The sequence below is a fragment of the Calidris pugnax genome, unplaced genomic scaffold (assembly GCF_001431845.1).
Source record: "Calidris pugnax isolate Ruff unplaced genomic scaffold, ASM143184v1 scaffold425, whole genome shotgun sequence".
Taxonomy (NCBI): domain Eukaryota; kingdom Metazoa; phylum Chordata; class Aves; order Charadriiformes; family Scolopacidae; genus Calidris; species Calidris pugnax.
In genome coordinates, this window is record NW_015091137.1 from 170,819 (window position 1) to 188,832 (window position 18,014).

At 56.3% G+C, this 18,014-nt stretch overlaps 1 protein-coding gene across 2 annotated transcripts in view; it reads right to left on the bottom strand.

The window, feature by feature from the left end:
* Positions 1-1,504: 1,504 nt before the first annotated feature.
* The window catches only part of STK11 (serine/threonine kinase 11), a 38,359-nt gene continuing 21,849 nt past the window's right edge, over positions 1,505-18,014 (bottom strand). For both annotated transcript variants that reach the window (XM_014958666.1, XM_014958665.1), the window contains 3 exons: positions 17,395-17,452; positions 9,458-9,651; positions 1,505-1,742 (listed from right to left, as the gene is read on the bottom strand). In XM_014958666.1, the coding sequence (XP_014814152.1) occupies positions 1,534-1,742; positions 9,458-9,651; positions 17,395-17,452 (461 nt within the window). In that variant the 3' untranslated portion in view covers positions 1,505-1,533. The remainder of the gene's footprint in view (positions 1,743-9,457; positions 9,652-17,394; positions 17,453-18,014) is intronic.

The following is an 18,014-nucleotide window of genomic DNA, read 5'->3' on the forward strand; positions in this document are numbered from 1 at the left end:
CGGGGAGGGGGGGGGTCCCACCGCACCCCGGCCCCCCTCGTCCCACCCTTCCCATCGCAAAATTAAAAACAGAATCAGTGTCTTGATTGGCAAAGAGTGATTGGGGAGGAGGAGGGGCAGCATCTTCGCAGCCGGAGAAGTTCGTTGTCCCAGGTGGTGAGTGGGGTCCGGCCCCGGCAGCGTCCGGCTCCCGGTGCTGGCCTGGGGGGGCCGCGGGGAAGGCGGGGGGCAGGTTCCTTGGTTGGTTTCCTCTGGGTTCTTTTTGGATCACAAGCACAGTCCAGTCCCAGGAGAGAGGCAGCGACGGGGCGAGGACGGGGGACACAGGGGGGGGGGGGGAAAGGGGGGGGTGCTTGCCCCATGCTGGCCCTTTGGCCGGTAACGCTGGCCCTGCCCCCCAATCCCGAGGGGAGAAGAGGGGCAGGGACTGTGGGTCGGGGCCAGGAGAGAGGAGCAGGTTCCTGCCTTCAGAGGTTTCAAGGTGCTGACTAAAGAGGGGGCTCAGTGCAAGAGCGGGTGATCTCCAACCCACCCGACCCTGCCCAGACCTTCCCCTTCCCCAAACCCCCGGGGGGGCTGCTGCTGAGCCCCCCAGCGCCGGGGACCCGAGCGGGAAGGGGGGAAGCAGCAGCAGATCCCTGGGGAGACCCAGATCCCGGGCGTTCGCTGCATCCAGCGACTCCCCGTGCAGGTGACTCACTCCCGGCCATGAATTAAAGATGAAAGCTGGCAGAGGGGCTGCGCGGGGCTGGCAGCTGCAGGGGGAGGAACAGCCTTTTATTTCTGGCTTTTTTCACACCACAAAAGCTGGTCGTGATCCAAACAGATAAGAGAGGCTCAGTCCCACAGAGCGGCGGTGACGAGCGCGAGGCCGGGGGTGGATGAGCAGCGAGCATGAGTCACTGCTGGCTCAGTTATGAATGAGGGGTGGGAAGAAGAAGAAGAAGGGGATGGGAGGGGGGAGGAAGGGGCCGGAAGGAGGAGGGGGGGGCACAGGGAGGGCCCTCAGCTGCCCCAAGGGGAGGAAGGGGCTTGGGTACAGCCACGGGTGGTGACACGGCCACCTCCTGGACCAGGGGGAGGTCACCTCTCAGGGATGCTGCTGGAAGCATCCAGCATCCTGCTGCAGCCCAGATACTGCACACCGGGGAGAAAGTGGGGGGACTCAGGGAGAGGGGCTGTCACGACAGCCTGACCCAGCCCAGGAGGGGGAAAGGATCGTGATGGCAGCTCCCTCCTGACGCAGCAGCAGCTCACGAGGAGGGGGCAGAGCAGGGGCACACAGGCAGCAGGGCAGGGGGAGCACGAGGGAGTCCCCAATGGGACCTGCACCCCCAAGATCACAAGGGGTGCAGGCTCTGGGAGCTGGGAGGATGCACAGGGGGATGCTCAGGACCCAGACCCCTCCGCAGCAGCACCACACAACACCCCTTCCAGCTCCCCCCGCCCCTGCTGTGTTCCCCCCATCCCGGGGTGTCACCGGGGGCTGCCCACCCACCTGTGCAGAGCTGGGGAGATGGGGGGGCTCCCCCCTCACTGCTGCTTGCAGGTGGAGAGCTTGCGGATCTTGCTGCTGGCGGAGCAGGCCTTGCGGGAGGGGTTGGAAGAGGCGCTGGCCCGTCGCTCCGCCTTGGACCTGGTGCTGAGCTGCCCCGGCTCCGTCCCGTTCATGCAGACGGCCTTGGGCAGCCCCTTGGCGCGGCTCTGCCCGTTCTGCCCGGCCTCCTCCTCAGGCACCTGTCCTGCAAGGCAAGGGCCACGGTGAGGAAGAGGAGGAGGATGGCAGCGTCCCCCGGAGCAGCCCTTCCCATCGCCCCCAAACCCACGCGGCTCCCCTGGGAAACCGGAGCCCGTTTCTGGGGAGCCCAAAGGAGGGATGGGTGAGGTGGGGAGCCTGAGGCTGCCCCCCTGCTCCCACCAAGGACTGGTTTCCCCCTGTTTCTCCAGCACATGGTGGCTGGTGGTCCCCAGTGACATGAGAGAGAAGAAAACCTGAAGCAGCAAGAACTACGGGCATGGCCACTCAGACCTTGGGAACAACATGCCCCCTTCCTCCCTGTGCCCACCCCGGACCCCCAGGAGCAGCGTGGGGAGCAGAGGGGCAGCAGTGGAGGAAGTCACTCCTCCTCCTCCTCCCTTCCCCAGAGGAGGGTACGAGTCCCAGCCCCATCCTGGAGCACCCGGGGGCTGTTTGTAGGGCAAACACCCGGCTGCCTCGGCAGCGCAGGGGAAGGGGCTGTCACCCATGGCCACGTCTGGCCGGGGCTGGGGACACTGCCTGCTGCCACCTGCCCCACAGGGGACACTGCCTGCTGTCACCTTCCCTATAGGGGACACTGCCTGCTGTCACCTTCCCCACAGGGGACACCCAGGTGGGAGAATGGCTTCAAATCAGCCCCTCTCCCCTCGGGGCTGTGACTCAGCAGAGCAGATGAAGGGCCACTTCCAGCAGACCTGCCCGCTCCCATGGCCGGGGCTCGGTGACAGCCCCTCACCCGGGGGGTGACACAGCCCCCCAGCGCAGCCCCGGCCGGGAGGGGGGTGACACCAGCGCAGACGCTCCCATCGGTAACGCGGCGCAGCCCCCGGCCCGAGGCAGGGCTGAGAGAGGATGCGTCAGGTTCCCGGCTCCCCCCCACCGGATCCAGCCCAGGCAATTTCCTTCCAGCAGGAACGTCACGCTCCAGGGCCCTTCGGTTATGACTCAGAGGTTTGAGTGGAAGCGAAGGCTGTAAGACGATTATGTATAATTTTCTTTAAAGGATGCTCAATCCTTTCTCTGCCAAGGCCGAGCGGCACGTCATCCCTCTCTACTTGCGCCAACCATCACCCCACCGCTGGGGAGGAGGGGGACGCACGCAGGGCTGGGGGCGGTGGGAGAAGCTGCTTCCCCTCTGGAGGGGAATGGGAGGGGGGTCCACCTCAGACCCTGCGCTCTCCCCCGCTGCGCTGTGTCCTTCCCAGGTACCACTGTGGGTCCCCGTGGGTCCCCATGCCCCCTGTCCCATCCTCCATCTGCGGGGAGCTTGGCAGCTCCCTCCGTGGGTAAAGAGTCCTTTGGGAACCAAAGCTGTGGGGGGATGTGGGGGTCACACCTTGGTCAGAGAAAGTCACCTTCGGTACCCACCTTCCTCTCCCTGGAGGGCTCACGCTGGGGAGGGGGATCAGCCTCCCCGAGACCCGAAATGGCGAAAGGCAGCAGGAGCCCGGCCCCCACACAGCCCCCAGCCCCTCTGCCCCCTGGGACCGGCTCAGGGGAAGCCCCGATGAAAGCAGGAGGTTTCCAGGCTGCACCCCTGGCTGCTGAGAGCCCTGACACCGCTCCCAGTCACCATCCAGCCTCCCAGCCCCCAGAAACGGAGCCAGCCCCTCGCACGGGTCACCATCCGGGATGGAGGTGCCTTGGAGCTGCCACCACCCCGATGCCCAGCCCGGGAGCTCTACCCACAGGTGCCCTTATGGACCCGTTACCCCTCCATGGGCTTCTGCCCCCTGCGAGGGGTTGCCAGGAAGGGTGGCAGTGGCCAGGCTCCAGCAGCCCCCCCAGGAGAGGGGGGACACACCAGCTCCAAGCTCTGGCAGGGATGGGGTCTCCCCCGTGGGAGCTGAGCACTCCCTGTGGGGCACCCCCAAAAGCATCACAGCCCGGCCACCCCCCAACCCAGCGGTCGGGGCTTTTTCTCTGCCCCCCCCATCCCAACTGCGCGGCCGCAGAGCCTCAAATAACCCCACCAAGAGCAAAATTGAACACTTTTTCCCCTCCCTCAGCGGAACTCAGGCCAAGGCAATTAACATTTCTGACTGGGGAGGGGAAAAAAAATTATATCCCAACAGTTCATTTGTCTTTTGTGTGACTCTTCCCTCCTCCCCCTCCCACCCTGCTTCCCAAGCACAGTCCCAGGAGTCTATTATGGATCCCGAGGAGGGAGGGTGAATCGCAAGCTAATTTTACCTCCTTCACCAATGACAGTTGCTGACGTTCGAATTAATGAAAATAAAAATTCAACATGGGATGGAGTCTTGGCAACTGCCTGCCCACGCGGAAGCCAGTGACCCAGCGCTGTGTCTGTTGGAGCAGCCCCATCCCACCTTCCCCTCACCGGCTGAGCGGGGCTAAAAATACAGTCAATAAAAGGAGGGCTGGGGGAGGCGTTGGGAACGTGCCTGTTGGTCCTTGCCACCTCTCACAGCTCTTAATGGCTCCATCCAGCTCATTCAGGCACCGAAAAAAAAGAAAAAAGGCTTCAAAATAAAACCCTGAAGAGCTTCAGAATGGCTGTGTTTGTCAGACACAAACACGCAGCCCTGATTTGCAGCTGGAAAGGCACCTTTCCGAGCTCCCAGCTTTATTTTCCAGGCTCAGAGCGAAACAAAGCCCCCGAATCCAGCTACGCCTCTGCGGGAGGGACGGGGCTGCAGCGCAGGAAGGGGTTAACGGGAGGGGAGGAAAAAAAAGCAGAGCGAAAAAAGCAGAGCAGAGCACAGCCTTCTAAATGGGAAAGGCAGCACAAAAGCAAGAGGGAAGATGCTCGCATCCATCTCCTGCATCTGCTGCCTCCCCCCACGGCAGCGGCTCCTGGGGAGGATGCTCCCTCCCCGCTCCCCGCCGGTGAGATGTTTAACACCCATTGAACCAGGGGCACGTAACATTTAAAGCTTTCTACAGAGATGCATAAATCTTTAAATAACCCTTTAAAAATAAAAAGCGCACGTTCTCAAGGCCCCTTCTTCCTCTGAAGAACGTAAGATTTAATGAGGTTCTCTCTTCCCCCCCCCATCGAACACCCACTCCCCGCTGAGTCACTCGTGCTCGGGCTCTCGCTGCCCAGCGGAGCCACAACCCAATGCAGCAGGCATTTACACTTCTTTTTTTTAAAGTTTTTATTTAAATATGGCGTCACTGCTAGAAATGTAACACTCACGTGGAGCTGGGCAAGTTCAAAAGGATCCTGCAGGAAGACTTGGGTGAAAAAACAGACGAAAGTTTATTCTGTGGGACAGCGGCCCCCTGCCTCGGCAAACGCGGGGGGGGCCAGGCTGGGCTCCCCCTGGGGTTTCTGTCCATCCCAAACCCTGACCCCCCATGTCCCATCTCACCAGCCCCTCGGACCCTTTGGGGTTGGGAACAGCCCCATTGGAAGGGATCCCTACGAGCCCCGGGAGCAGCTCGAGCTCCGTCCCCCCCCGATGAGAAGCTGCAGGGTAAAGCCGAGGAACCACCCACCACAGTGGCCCAGTTCTCCACTGTTCAGTGCCTAAATACAGATCAAATCTGCTCCTGGCAGGTTGGGGGCACATGGGACTCTGCTTTCTGCCCTGTCTTGGGCAATTCAAGGCAGAGGTGACTTCTCTGAGGGAGAAGAATTTGTCCCGTGCTCAAATACCTTCCCAAATCCAGGCTGGTGAAGAGCCACACGTGTTCAGACCCAAGGACGTTCCTAAGACAGGGCCCTGCCTCCAGCCACGGCTGCTCAGGAGCAGCCCCAGAACATCCAGGATCAAGAAATTCTCCTCCTGCTCCAGCTGGTTCCCCGGGGGCTTCCTGAGCTCTGCCCCACATCTGGCCAGCTGTGTCTGGGACCCCCAAAGCACCCACCCTTTGTGGCCGCATCCAGCTCAGTCACTGACACCTCAAAAACGTAACGCCCAAGTGTTGGGAGGAGACATTCAGACCGGCTGGGAACAACGCTTTATTTCACTACCTGCCTAAGCAATTAAGCAATAACTCATAACGAACAGTTACAACCCCTTGCCATTCCCCAGCTCAGTTAAACCAAAGCCACATCCAGCCCACCCAGGCCAACTCTAATGTGGGAACTGCTGGTCTCTGGGACCACAGTTAACCTTTAGGTCTCTAATCCCTCTGAAACAGCACAAATTGCACATGAAAACTTAAAAGAAAATAAAAAAATCTTCCAGTAAGTTGCCTGTCATCCCCGGACACGACAGCCCTTACTTGGGTTTAAATGTGGCTCAGCCCTCACCCAACTGGGAAGAGGCTCTGGCCCGCTCTGCTGCTCTCAAAGGGCAGAACACGGGGGTTTTCCAAAGGCAGACGACGCAGCCACAGGTCAGAGATACCTCAAGGGCACCCACTCTGTCCCGGGCCCGCCGGACACACCACAGCTCCCTAAACACTGCAAATCTGCCTCAGCTCCCACTTTTTAATCCCACTGAAGTGCATAAACCGGGCAGGGAGGCAGGCTAAGGGCTACTGGAAGAGTTAAAAAGCAAGAGAACACTTCAGCTGAAGGGAGGACAGGAACACACCTTCCCTACAGCGCCGTTCCCCGGGCTGGGATGCAGGAATGGGCTGGATTCCACCAGCTGAGAAACCCCCCTGAGTGTGGTCACACACCACCTCCCTCTGCAGCCCCCTGTGCTTACAGATACAGACCCCAAACCTAAAGAAGGACTCCCTTACAGATACAGACCCCAAACCTAAAGAAGGACTCCCTTGCAGAACAAACTTATCTGCTTTTGAAATAACACAACTGCCCTGGAGAGAGGCAGGATCCTGCCGAAGCCTGGGGGCAGCAGGGAGATGACCCCTCTCTCTCCAGGCCACGGGACGCCCCCGCGGGCACTCACGGTGTGGGGCCTAGGCTACGGCTACAGCGCCGTTCCCCGGGCTGGGATGCAGGAATGGGCTGGATTCCACCAGCTGAGAAACCCCCCTGAGTGTGGTCACACACCACCTCCCTCTGCAGCCCCCTGTGCTTACAGATACAGACCCCAAACCTAAAGAAGGACTCCCTTACAGATACAGACCCCAAACCTAAAGAAGGACTCCCTTACAGATACAGACCCCAAACCTAAAGAAGGACTCCCTTGCAGAACAAACTTATCTGCTTTTGAAATAACACAACTGCCCTGGAGAGAGGCAGGATCCTGCCGAAGCCTGGGGGCAGCAGGGAGATGATCCCTCTCTCTCCAGGCCACAAGAAGCCCCCGTGGGCACTCACGGTGTGGGGCCTAGGCTACGCTCCACGCTCCTCTTCTGCGCCCGGGGCCGACGGGAGCACGGCCTCCTCGGCTGCCGGCTCGTCCTGACCGCTCACCGCCGCGCTCTCTGCTCTAAGCCCTGCCTCAGCCTCCTCCTCCTCCTCCTGCAGAACAAACTTATCTGCTTTTGAAATAACACAACTGCCCTGGAGAGAGGCAGGATCCTGCCGAAGCCTGGGGGCAGCAGGGAGATGACCCCTCTCTCTCCAGGCCACGGGACGCCCCCGCGGGCACTCACGGTGTGGGGCCTAGGCTACGGTGTGGGGCCTAGGCTACGGTGTGGGGCCTAGGCTACGCTCCACGCTCCTCTTCTGCGCCCGGGGCCGACGGGAGCACGGCCTCCTCGGCTGCCGGCTCGTCCTGACCGCTCACCGCCGCGCTCTCTGCTCTAAGCCCTGCCTCAGCCTCCTCCTCCTCCTCCTCTGCAGCTGGGGACGCACAGGGAAGCAACAGAGCACCGTTAGAGACAGGCACAGGCTCATCCTCCAGGAGAAACCCCACTCACAGACTGTCCTGCGGGCTCTCGGGGGGGCTGCAAGACAGTCAAGTCCTCAAAGCAGCAGATCTGCCCTCACAGAGGTTACCAGCTTGATGGCAGGTCCTCTGAGAGGTTACGGGCACACACAGACCCACCGTACCTTCCTTCTGCCTCCTGAAACCAGTTCAGAAAGGAAAAGGTGAAATTGGAAAGACGTGAGTGATGCTGGTTATGGATTTTCAAGCCTGGCCCCTCGGTGTGAGGGTGCCTCCAGCCCCAGCTCTGCTGGAGAAAGATGTCTGGGCACACACCGGCTGTTCCTGGAAGAGGAAGATGCCAACCTCTGACAATGGGGAAAGCTCCCGGCAAGTCCTCTTCTCTCCTGCTTCTCTACTCAGAAAGGCCCCAGCGAGCAAGTACATGCTTCAGAGAGTCCATCCCATTTTTAAGAGGATCCCTCCCTTTTCTAAGCCGTGGGGAAAGGCCTGGCCCCGGTCAGAATCTGGCACAAGAGTCCGTGGGGTGTAAGAAGAGAGCAAAGGACAGAGCTCTGCAGGTCACCCAGCTGGCACCGGGACAGGAGGTCTATTAGAAAAGGTTATAAATTACCCGCCCATCACCAGTAAATCAGCACTTGGAAATAAATCTATTTCACTTTGATGAGACTCCCTTCATCCTGGCAGGCTCCAGCTCCGACCCACCTGCATGTTCCTTTGGCTGAACATCCAAGTGGCCACCCGTTGGGGACCCAGGGATGTCACTCAGCATCTCCCTTCTCCCCTCGGGGGCCCTGCCTGGGAAGCCCATCTTACTTCAAGTTGTTGCCCAGAGAAATTTTGGGCATTGGGTACAATTTGGGGTTTATCACCATTCAGGGCCTGACGCCTCATTCTCCCATGACAATGCTTCAAAAACACCATTTCTGCCTAACCAGGAAAAAAAAAAATAACAAAAAAAAACCCAAGAGAAAACCAGGGTGTTCAGGTGCAAGATTGGGTAAGACCAGACCTTGCTTCTGCTGGGGTGCACAGAGGCCCAGCAGGCCAAGGCCAAAGCAGTTTGCTTAGTCTGGAGCTACAGAAAATAGGGCTTTCCTTCTCCCAAGGAAAGGCTGGTCACAGGCACTGAGCTCCCTGACCGAAGGTAAGGCAGCATCCCTGCAGGTCAGCATCCCTGCAGGTCAGCACCCCTATATTTCAGCATCCCTGCAGGTCAGCATCCCTGCACAGGGTACTCGAAACCTTCCCTCCCAAACAATTAAACTGGGCTGGAACAATTAATCCAGAAACTCCTGTCGGTGCAGGCAGCAAGACAAAGACGCTGCTGCCTTGGTCACCCAGCAGTGAGGCAGGGTGACTGTGAAGCAGAGCAGCCTTGTCTCTGGTGTCCCCACAGCCCCCTCGCACACCACGTGGGTCACGGGTTCAGAGAGGCCGGAGATGGAGAGGTACCCGATACCACCACTTCGTAAGAACCACAGGGTTCAAACCACACACGCCCCTGCACTTACCGGTTACCTTAAAACAACAGGAAACCCCTAATAAAGCAAGCAGCTCTTCTGTAACCAGACAGTTACCAGGACCCCAGCAGAAAAAACCCAACATCTCAGCACAAAGCTACAAGCACCTTCTCCCCAGATGTGCCATCTCCTCTGAGCACTGAGTCACTTCAGGGCTCTGCTCCAAAACAACTCCGTCTGGCAAAACTGGCCAAAGACTGAAGAGTGCTGAGCAGCAGGAGCAGGAGCGGGAGCCGGCACCGGGGGAAGGCAGGAAATCGGCCCCTGAGGCACCCTCTGGGTGATCGAATCAAGGACCGCAGCATCCGGAGCACCACGGCTCGCTCACACCACCACACAATCAACACTCTCCAAAAGGGTTACTCAGACCTCGAGGCCTTTCCTAAAAAGCTTTAAACAGACAAAAGAAAAAGCACCACTTCTGCCCTCCCTGTCCCAGCATCCTCCTCTCCTACCTGGTACTGTGAAGTCCTGAGTGTAGATGATATCATCTTCAATGTCATACAAGTCGTCATCTTCTTCCTCGTTGTAGCCATGCAGATCTTCCAGATAAGGCACCGCCGTCATGCTCCTCCACCGGTCCTTCGTCTCGGGGCTGGGAGGGATGGGCACCAGAGCCTCTGCCTGAGCGTGTTTCTTACGAAACCAACTGCAAAAGTCGAGAGCAGAGTCTCATCAGCCCAGCTTGGCTTCTCAGAGGGCACAGGGAAACCCTTGACACTGCAAGACACTCCCATTCCACCCCAATCTTCAAAGGTTCGTTCAGTTTGTTTATGGCAAACCTCCCAGCCAGCTTTATGCCACTGCAGGATTTTTAATGTGTAATAACCAGGAAAGGGAGGTCTGTCTGATGACAACGCTGCAGGGACACCAGCAGCCGGGTCACCAGGCCACGAGGTGCTCCATCCACTGGGGGCTTTGTCATCTGAGGGGGAACCAACATCCCTACCTGGCTGTGAGGGAACTGGACACCCCAGGGCTGGGAACAGAGCAGGAATGTTCTCTCCATCGCCAACTCCAGCCCAAACTACCTACCCCTGGCTCAAAACACACCAGCAGAGCTGCCAGAGCTTGTCAAAGCCACCAGAGGAGGAGAAGCTTCTCCCATGCTCAAGCCAAGGCTAATCCAGCGCAACGAGACCAGAAAAAGTTCACAGAATGTCAGTTTAAGGAGAGTGTTTACTCACAAACTCCTTTAACAGGCAGTTTTTAACACCACCACAGAAAAAAACGCTTACACTGTGTCTTTTTATCCCACCACTGTGGGAAGGGACTTCTATTCCCTTTCAAACCAGCAGTCATGGTGCTGCCATCTGCCCAGTAACAGATATCAGCTCTGAAAGCTGTTCTTAATCGGATTGAGAATCCGACAGGCTCGTGTCACATCAGTGTCTCAGCAGCCAGATGGGTGGCCTCTGATACTCTCCTGGTACTTTCAGAGCAGGGTTCCAGCTCCAGGCTCTCTCTGGGATGTCTATCAGCGCTGCGGGTGGGCACCGAAGCTTCCCCAGAAGTACTGCTGGAGCCTCCACACCCCCAGGGATCCTCTGAATGCCGGTGGGGACAGAAGGTCCCCCAGCCCCAGGGACTTGTAACGCACCATTCCAGCCCCAGCACCTCCTGCTGCTCCGTGCTCTCCCTGCAAAGGTCCACAGTGGGAAGAGCTGCCGTCTGTGGCCGGCAAACGACGAGGTTGGGCCATGGCCACCCAGTCGCTCCCTCCCCGATAACTGGAGGTCTCTGCTGGCTTTGGCAGGGGGTGCCCAGGGAGCCTGTCCCAGAGGCACTCCATCTACACAAAGAAAGGGTCAGAAAACATCAACCCCCCCACGTTTGGGACCATCTCCTGAACCGCAGCCTGCTTTCCCGATAAACCTTGGAACTGGCACCGGTATCAACCCCCCATCTCCCCCCCACGGGCTGGGTGTCAGGCTCCGGGACCGATTCCTCCTGGGTTTCACACAGCGACAGAGAAAAGCCTCACAAATCAACTTTGCTCTTGTGCTCACCCAGCCAAGCATTACGAGATGGCACTTCCCCGCACACAGGGACGTTCTGAGTCTCTCACAGCCTGGGAAGTCTACACTTTTTTCCTGCTTTCACAGTTCACTTGAGGCTATGAATGGGTGCTGTGTTAGGAAATGGCTTAAGGTCTCTCTGAAAACACCCCCCAAAAGCAGAGCAAGACCTGAAATTGTCCCCTCCTGGTGTATTCACAGGGTGGCCCGAGGAGCTGCTGCCCCAGACGAGCCCGGTGTGACACAGGGCCCCGGCTCCGCAGGCCCCGGGAGCTGCCGGTGGCCACGAGCAGGGCCCGCAGCCAGAGCTCGTACAGACCTCGGCCATCTGGGCTTCATCACTCCCCTTCCAAATTCATTTTAGGAAGCACGGGTTGGATGCACCTCCTGCACTGCAGAACTGTAATTAGAATTTTGCTCTAGTCTTACATTGCTTTGACAGCAGGGCCAAGGGAAAAAAAAAAAGTGGCATTCTAACAAAACCACCCAGCACAAGCAAGGAGTTTGGAGATAAACAAGTGAACATGGAGCTCCTGGGACAGATGAGCTGGGATTCAGAGGAGGAGGGAACCTTTCTCCAGAAACCCTGCTCCACAATTAGTGTCTTTAAAAACTGCTTTCCCTGTAGTGACCGAGGTTGAAGCCAGGCTCTGCTCCGAGACAGACGGCATCTCGCCCGCCTCAGGAGTGCAGAGGGAAGGAGTCCCTGTAAGTTTTCAAAGAAACCCTGTTTCGATTAATCCCAGAGCACACGAGCGGGACCACGTCCCTCCTCCCCTGCTGAGGGTCTGGGGGAAGGACAAGACCCCAGACAGCTCCCAGGTGGCACGTCCCAGTCCCAGCTGCTGCTGAGCCACGGGCATCTCCTTCATGGTCACACCACAGCTGCGCTGGAAGCTGCTGGGAGAGCAGTGTATTTTAGGGAGGGGAACAGAGATCTCATTTGTCAGGTACGAGCTCGGGTTCCTGCAGCGGCACCACACGAGGCAAGGGAAAGGCCAGCCCAGGTGCCGCAGGAGCTGAGCAGGGCCCACATAACTAGATTTTGGCCAACGGTTCCAGCAAGGCCTGTGGGTGGCTTCCTCAGGGATGTGCATGGCACACAGAGCTCCTAATTCAATCATTTGATTTCCTCTCCTGGGGAGTCTGCTTTCACCGAGGAAGCGGCTGCCAAGATGGCAAGTTCAGCCCGGGCTGATCCCGCCCGGCAGGATCCTCCAGCACAGAGCAGGGACCCAGCAGCCACCAGCTGTTTTTGCCAGGGGCACCGGAGCTGGAAGGATCCAAACTACATGCCAGGAACCTAAGGAACATAGAGGAGCAACGAGCTCAGAAGGACTGCCAGCAAAAGGAGTGTTTTAAAGGGAGAAAGCCTGGAAATCGACAGCAACTGGTGTTTTTATTTTGCTGTATTTCAGCTCTGCCTCTGTCTTTCCTTCTGTCCTACTTAACAGGAGAGTAAAAATAGGTTTTTATTAGCAGCAGAAACCTGAATCACTGTACTCTAGTCATAATGATTCTATCCTCTGGGAGGTGATTTCAAATACTTGCATATGCATATATGGTAATGAGGATACAGAGTGAGAAGAGAAATTCATTGAAGTTCTAAGAAAATCAAAGACCTCTTGGAAGGAGCCTCGAGCAATTCTTTATGGAGTAGCAGAGTATTTCCTGGCAAGCAATTTTCCAGCAGGGACAGAGATTCTGCTTTCTACACTGGTGCTAAATGGTCTTAGAGAAGATTTGCTCCTCAGCTGAGGACCACGGGCTCCAGCCAACACCCTCCTCTGGCTCCAGAGGCCGCTGGCCGCTGACTAAGCCAAGAAGCAGTTACTCTCCCCCGGCGATGCAGAGGAGAAGGTCCCTCCTCACCCTGAAACACAGGCTGAGCTCAAAAGCGTCCCTGGTACAGAACATCCCGGGAAGAGCAGATTCCTCCCTGGTCTGGGGAACATTTCTTCACCACTCCCAGCCCTGTGAGAAGGAACGAGGGGAGCAGCACTAAGGAGATCATTTCTTATTGCTTCACGAGCTCGTGGAGAATGTCTATGAAGCCCAAACCCCAGACAGCAGCAGCACAAGCATTGATTGTGCTCCTGCCAGTTAAGAAGTGGTATCCAGACGGGTCGCTATAATCTTCGGGGAGATAAGACAGCAAGGGTCAAGGACTGGATGAAAAGAGGAATCTGGGTCGAGCGATGCTTAATGAGCCCGTCTGGTTTGAGCTTCCACGCTTGAATCTTACATCAGAAGTCATCACTCTGCTCTTTTTAAGTTCTGGGATAAGCAAGGTTAAAATAAGACTCAGTAAGCACAGCTGCAGCTTCCAAACACTCACAGCTAATTCACTTCCCATTCTAGGTCACAAATATTGCACTTCACTTGTTTGGTACGTGGACAATTTTCTCTGAAGCCAGATGCCAAGCTGCAGATTCCCACCCTGCCAGAAAGGGTCGGTTCTGAACGATCCTCCACCTCCCAGGGCACCACGGCAGGGCTCCCAGCTTACTGGAAGGTCACTGTCACCCCGAGAAGTGACCAACAGCGCTTTGGTTCCCTTCAGTCCTCCCACAGCCAGACGTGGAAGGCACACAACAGCCTGCCCTGGGGACAGGCAACACAGTAAACAGGCAGCGGCGTCCCTGCTCCAGCTCTGGTGACATCAAGAGATGGCCAAGTTCTGAAGTCAGAGTCATAAAAAAATAGAAATGAGTAAGAGCTGCAGTTTTCCCCCGTGCTGATGCCAGGGCAGAGGTCACCGTTCAGACTCCGAGGAGGAGGGGGCTCTGTGCAGGAATGGAGACACATTCACACACCACACAGCTGCAGCATGAAATCCATTTGCAGAATGTGAGTAAAGAACCAAAGGTCCTCCCTTGTGCCTGCCCTGGGGAAGGAAGGCAGAGCCAGGGCCTGGGCAAGAAAGGAGAGGAGGAGAGGTCTTGTGCGTGTCCCATTGGGTCACTGCAGGACACCAGGGACAGGAAAAGCCCATCACACACCACAGCAGAGGTTATGGGGAACCCCTCCTGCTCCCTCAAATTCGGGCAGGGAAGCTGAGGAGCAGCCCCAGCACCCACAAAGGATCTTCAGTGATACACACCCAGATTTCCACAGGCTCCGTGGCAGAGCACCCAAGAACTACCCTCGGGAGGACAAGAGCACCCAGGACGGTGGCACAGTCAGCGTGAGACACGAGCCCCAGCAGGTTAACTTGCACCTCCACTAATAAAAGGTGGAAGTGCCTTCCCTTGTCTTGCTCTAAACCCTTGCAATGGTATCTATGACTGCACAAATTAAGTGTGACACTCCTGGAGAAGGAAGGCAAGATGGTTGCCTTGGAAACAAGGGACAGAGGTAGAATTCTGCATCCACTTCATCACTTTAAGTGCTGCAGCGGGGTCAGTGAATTAGTTACAAAATGCAGTGTAGGAGCATTGAGCCCTTCAGCAAGCACGGGGTAGAGGAGACGGTGAATAAGCTGTGGGGAGCAGGCTGGGAACTCCCTGGCTCCTGGCAGCTTTTCTTCACTGCCCTGACCCCAGGAGCACCAAATATTCACTGAGGTGATCTGTGAAAGTGCCAGTTTTCCATTGACCATCGTCCCATCCAGAGCCTTCTGGGAAGAGCAGGCTCCAAGGCTCTGCCACTGGTACTCAGGGTGGCTTCTGGCAGTTCCTACCTCTTGGATGATGGGCTAAGAGAGTTTTAATTCATTTCCACTTACAGCTCCCAGGATTGACTAAGTCTGAAAAGCCTCTGGAAGCAAGAGAAGAGAACGTAGCTGTGTCCAGCTGGATGAAAACAGAGTCCAGAAACATGACTTTGATGCAACTTGGATACTCTCAACTGTCCACATGAGCAAGTCACCGGTAACAGCAGCTCCAAGACATGAAAGGAGACTTCCAGCTGCATGGAAGGGCACCAGGTGAGCCTGGTTTGGGGCCGTGCCCCGCTTAGCAGGGTGGCCCAGGGAAGTCACTTGATGCCTCCGAAGCCCAGTTCCTGTGCCTGAGCACAGGCTTTTGTGGGAGGAGCATAGAGAAACCCTAAATCATTAATGTCTATTACTCCCCCACACACTAGAAATCTAAGGATGCTAGAAATCAACTCTTTTCTTACTGAAATGCTTTCTAAAAAACCCTCTGACAATACCTGAACGGCTACCTGCTGTCCTTCCCATTGCTTTGTTCAATTTTGAAAAAAAAAAAAAAAAAAAAAATCAGGGTCAGGTTGCGCATAAGGGCTGAGCTGCTCTGCTATTTAAAGAACAGCCAGGAGAAGCAAACACTGGATTCTTTAGCACAATGCTCCTGCGCAGAGAGGAGATGGACAGACACATCCAAAGCCCAAGGCTGAGGGCTCTGCTGTGCTTGATGTAATTATTAGGATAGCACAGCAGGAGGAAGGAGGCAATTACTAAGAGGGGAGAAAAGCCTGTTAAGAAGCACTGGCTAAGCTCACAGCAAACTAAGAAGAGACTAAGCCTTGGGAATGCTCCTGTGCTCACAGGTAGAGCCATTCTCCAGCCCCTCTCTGTGCTCTGGGATAAAAAGCCTCAGCACCAGTGACTGTGCCCAGCGACCATGCCCAGGGACTGGTGATCACACCCCGTGCCACAAGGGTGCTCCAGTTTCTCCTGCTTTCTAATGATGGGCAGGGTCTCCAGAGAAACCTCTCTGCTTCCATCTGGGCAAAGCTGACGCAAAAACTCGCTGCCACATGGGAGAAATATAAAATCAAGTGTACAGAATGGGGTAAGGAGCTCAAATACCCAGCAGATAGTGGGAGAGAGAACCAATGAACCAACACCACTTCCCTGAGCTTTGGGGCAGGTCACTGCAGCCTTTGGACCCTCAGCATCCAGAGGAAAGAAAGTGTTGTCAGTGCTTTTCTCAACACCATAGACTTAACTCCTGCCATGATTCTTTATAGCACTTACTGCAAAGCATGGGTTTGCCTGTGTGGGGGACTGACCCCCACCCCACGATGGACAAAAGCAGATGGTGCTTCCCTCTCCAGCTTGAAGCCTGAGTGCCCCCTGGCAGAGGGGAGGACAGGGGGTAACAGCAGGAGCCCTTGTTTCGGGGACCAGCTCTATGCTGTGCTTTAATGCCAGGCAGTGTTTAGATGCCAGCCCTGAGCCAGTGTTACCAGGAGGCATGTGCATGGGGAATGAGGGGCTGCAAACGCCTGCTCCTATCCTCTCCCAGAGCCAGTGGAACCACCAATGCACAGGGCTTGGCTGCCATGAGAAGAGCCAGCCTGACTGCTTAATTAATTGACCAGGCAGCTACATGAGCCCTGCCTCCCCGGCCTCTTTGATCTGTGCCAGGGGTAGGTGGTGGCTGCTCCCCACAGAGCTCCAGTGCAGTTCCAGCCCAGCAGGTTTGGTTTGGTGGCTCCTGAAGATGCCTCCTGCACCAGAACATCTACCAGGGACCACCGTCCGACAGCACAGGGCGGCTCTTTTCCAGAGATACGACAAGAAAATAGTGCTCTTCCTGCCTGCGGGGCAGCACAAAGCAGGGCCACCACCTTCAGCATCAGAGCCCCCTCTTGTCGAGGCTGCCCCGAGCTGCTGGGCGGGCAGGGCGTGCGGAGCAGCTGGGGTCCAGCCGCAGCCCCCGTGTCCTCAGAAGCACTTCCCATGCAAACAGCAGATAAGCTAATGCAGCCTCCGCGACGAAGCATCCTTATGATGCTTTTTGTTCTTGTACTTTTATCCGCCCAGGAAATCTCTGCTCGGAGGCAGCATGTTCAAACAGATCCTTTAAAAAACATAACCCTCAGAGATAACGGGGCCTTTGCCCCCCCCCCCCCCGACAATGGCAAGGATAAAGGGGGAGGATATGGGGGAGGGAGGAGTATGACATTAAAGAGAAAGAAAAAAAAAATATTTCCTATTGTCCTGGAACGCTTCTCCACATACTGATTCCATATGGAGCAAATGCCAAGGGATATTTCTGTCACCAGACTGTACAGAAAACCAGAACTAACACACGTTACCAAACAGTCCTACTTCAATAACCCAGCTTCAAGGAACCCCTGTTCTTCTGCTCCATTAGTACCAGCTGACCTCTGAAAAAATTAGCCAGAACCCTTAATTATCCAGAACCAGTCACGCTAGAAACATATTTTCAACATATTCATTATTTACCGGTTAGCAATTCAAATGCTTCAACCGGATGCTCTAATAGGAGGAAAAAAGCCAAGTCGAGGTTGCCAGAGCTCCAGCAGCGCTGGAGGAAGGAGATCTAGTGACTTCCATGTGTCTGCTGTCAAAAGGAAAGAGGAGTTGAGAGCAATAGCACAGGTACATTAGCATGAGAAGCACAAAGAGAATGACTAATAGGAAGAAGCCGAACACTCACTTGTGCTGCCTTATCTGCTGTATTGAAAATCTCTTGGCTGGGTCATATTCAAGCATCCCTGAAAAGAAGGAAAAAAAAAAACAGTCCAGGTGTGATCACAGATGCTCTCAGCCCAGCTGAAGCCAGGAAGCACAAAGCTCTACCCCTCCCTCCCTCCTCCCACCCCCAGCAGCCACTGGTGTGTCCAGTCCTGGCAGCAGCTTCGGGAGCCGTTACCTCCAGGAAGAACCTGCTGCATCGCTCCCGGGAAGCTCAGCCCAAACCCCCGGCCCCATTGCTGATGGTCTTGGTCAGGTCTGTGCCTCAGTGTCCCCACCCACAGACCTTTTCCTCCTTCCCACTGCAGGGACAGAGGCTGGGACAGCCCTGGATCGTGCGTCCAAGTGTGTCTCTGGGCAAAGAGCATCAAGACTTTGCATTTCACAGATAATGCTATTGAGCTTCCTCCACAGAAGAGCCAAAGCCTTGGGCACGGCGTATATCCAGGAGCTCAGCACCCCAGAAACTCTGGTCGAGTGGAATTCCATTCTGGAAGTACAGCTGGGGAGATCTGATAAAAAATAACTCTACTGTCCGTCCTTCTGCCCTCGCCAGGGGTTTGATTTCAGGCATCATCAACC